This window comes from Morone saxatilis, unplaced genomic scaffold (assembly GCF_004916995.1).
Source record: "Morone saxatilis isolate NCDOM2014 unplaced genomic scaffold, NCSU_SB_2.0 Contig15, whole genome shotgun sequence".
NCBI classification, from domain to species: domain Eukaryota; kingdom Metazoa; phylum Chordata; class Actinopteri; family Moronidae; genus Morone; species Morone saxatilis.
The window spans coordinates 21,381,473-21,384,062 of record NW_023339707.1 but is presented as its reverse complement, the minus strand read 5'-3'; the positions used below and the strand labels follow the sequence as shown (position 1 = coordinate 21,384,062).

The 2,590-nt window shown below is 37.3% G+C and overlaps 1 protein-coding gene across 1 annotated transcript in view; it reads left to right on the top strand.

The window, feature by feature from the left end:
* Positions 1–2,322, top strand: part of LOC118324609 (matrix metalloproteinase-19-like) — a 7,637-nt gene extending 5,315 nt beyond the window's left edge. Inside the window, exons 8-9 of the mRNA XM_035657030.1 lie at positions 552–679; positions 787–2,322. Coding sequence (XP_035512923.1) covers positions 552–679; positions 787–1,026 — 368 coding nt within the window. The 3' untranslated portion in view covers positions 1,027–2,322. The remainder of the gene's footprint in view (positions 1–551; positions 680–786) is intronic.
* Positions 2,323–2,590: the final 268 nt, after the last annotated feature.

Genomic DNA, 2,590 nt, shown 5'->3' with positions numbered 1-2,590 from the left:
CCGGGAACACCCCACAAGAACTGCAGTTTTGGAGATGTTCTGACCCAGTCGTCTAGCCATCACAATTTGGCCCTTTGTCAAAGACTCTCAAATCCTCACGCTGCCCTTTTTTTCCTGCTTCTAACACATCAACTCTGAAGACAAACTATTCACCAGCTGCCTTTGCCTCTGTTGGATGATGTTGCTTAATATTGGCATAGTTTTACTTTGTTGTACTTTAGTTCTGTTTTTTTAGTGACTGACCGGTGTCATGTTTGGAGTGGTTCAAGGTGGTCACCTGACAACTAATCACTGTAGTCCTCTGATCGGGTGATTAAATGGTTAAGGCAGCTCCTATATGTGTATCAAGTGTTGTCATACTGCATATAAACCTGATGAAGGTCGTAAATGTTCTGTTCCTCTGTAGCACCTTGAGATTTTTTTTTTATAGTCTCAAAAAAGGGTACTTTAAAGGGTACTTTATGTACAATGCTGGCAGGATTTTAACATTTGAAAATGTTCTGAGAAGTATTGTATAAATACCTTTGCACTGTCCACATGTTCTTTCACAGAAGACAAAGTATGGAGATACAACGGCTTCAAACTGGACCCCGGCTACCCCAAACGCTTAACCAATATCCCTGCTAACATTGACTCAGCCTTGTACTTCAATAAGAACAAAAAAATTATCTTCTTCAAGGTACATACAAAAGATCCTATTTGCTTGGATTTATTTTGAAACATATGTTTTTTATTTGTTAAATGTTTCTTTCATTTTCCAATAAATCATTTACTCGTTATTTTCAGGGCTCTGCATATTGGCAGTGGGATGAAATTGGCCCGACAGATTTCAGCTCATACCCCAAACCTACTGCACAGCTCTTCCAAGGGTTGCCCAGCAATACTGATGCCGCACTAACATGGACAAACGGTCATATATATTTGTTTAAAGGCAGTCAGTATTGGCGTGTAAACCAGCAACACCAAGCAGTGGAGAAGGCCTATCCTCAAAGCACTGAGACACACTGGATGCAGTGTGATGACTGAGCCACCAGAGGTCCCCAGGGATTCAACACAAACCTTAACTGCACAGTGATTCTGTACTAAAACAGCCAGAGATGCTTATTTATTAATTGTACCCTGACAAAAATAATCATATAGCTACTGTGTAAATCTCTCGAGTAAAGAATTAGAGTATTATTATCTTTTTGGGCAAGGTTTCCATGAAATCAACAGCAGAATAAGTATTTGTTTCATTTTTGTGGCAATAAAATATTATTAATTAAAAAGTAGCTGTTAACAATTATTTTAACATACACTTTGTGGTGTGTACTTCAGTCAGATTGTATGTTGTTATCGACTGATAAGGCATCTACAGTGTGTGATATTCCTATAATAATCATAACTGCATAGACATATTCAATCAATGGGCCTTTTTCACAGCAGATATTCTGACTGTCATTGTAAGAAAAGCACAGATGTTACTAAATCCATGACAGTGTACCAGGACCCCGAAACTGAACCAGCTAAATGGAATTCGGCCATCATTAATTTTATTGTTTACTACCTGTACTTCTCCTACTGTGACATTTGTCAAAATGTCTTCACATTGCACGTGTTTTCACCTGTTTTGGGGACTAGTTTTGTTCCACTCACATCTTTGTCATTCTTATGAGAATACATAAGAACATATACTTAAAATCTTAGACGAAATAAACTCCTAAGCTGATTATGAAATATGTAAATCTTGTCTTGTTTTCAGACTTTTACATACTTATATACATATATCAGTGCTTACTGTTCTTTCTCTGGCCTGTTAAAGCTGCAGCTAATTAATATTCAAACATGAATCTCTGGAAGCTGGTTTTCTTCTATGCTGCTATTTCTTGATTAGACACTTGCTGTTTCTTTCCCTGCATGGGTTTTTTTTATTTTTACACACACTTATTTCCTATAACTTGTAGATAACTGTGTTACACTGTGTGAATATATATTGGTAGATGTGAGCTGTTCTTTTTTGTGCATATTTATTATGTTGTCTATATTAACTATGTTAGATATGGGTTTCTGGTGCATTTTTAGCCATAGGGGCAACAGATGGAAATTAGCTGTCTAAACTCACTCTGGCTGACTTACAGTTCTTTTCAGATAAACTAATCAAATTAAATAAAATTAGTACATAAACTTCTGTGACCTCCGTCTAACTTCAACCTGAGCAGGCGTCTAATCAGCCAGAGGAAATGATAACGCCTGTGTGGGTGTGTAGGGCCTTCAAAGGATGTTTGCCAAGTGAGACTCTAACTTTTGAAAGATGAAATAACACATTCTCTCTCTTTCAAATGTAAAGATGAATTAATAAATAATAAAAAGCACAGTTGATCAGTTAAGTGCACTCTGGTTTTTTTTTTGCTGCTACAGCCTTACTTGGTCAGGTATGACCCTCAGCTAATGTTAGCAAACTGTATTGCAACTTCTGTTACTGAGTCGTGACTCCTATCTACTTTTTTGCTTTAAAGGACCAGTGTGTAGGGTATAGTGGCATCTAGCGGTGAAGTTTCAGATTGCAACTAACTGAACACTGCTCGTGTCTGTATTTGACAACCTGGGAATA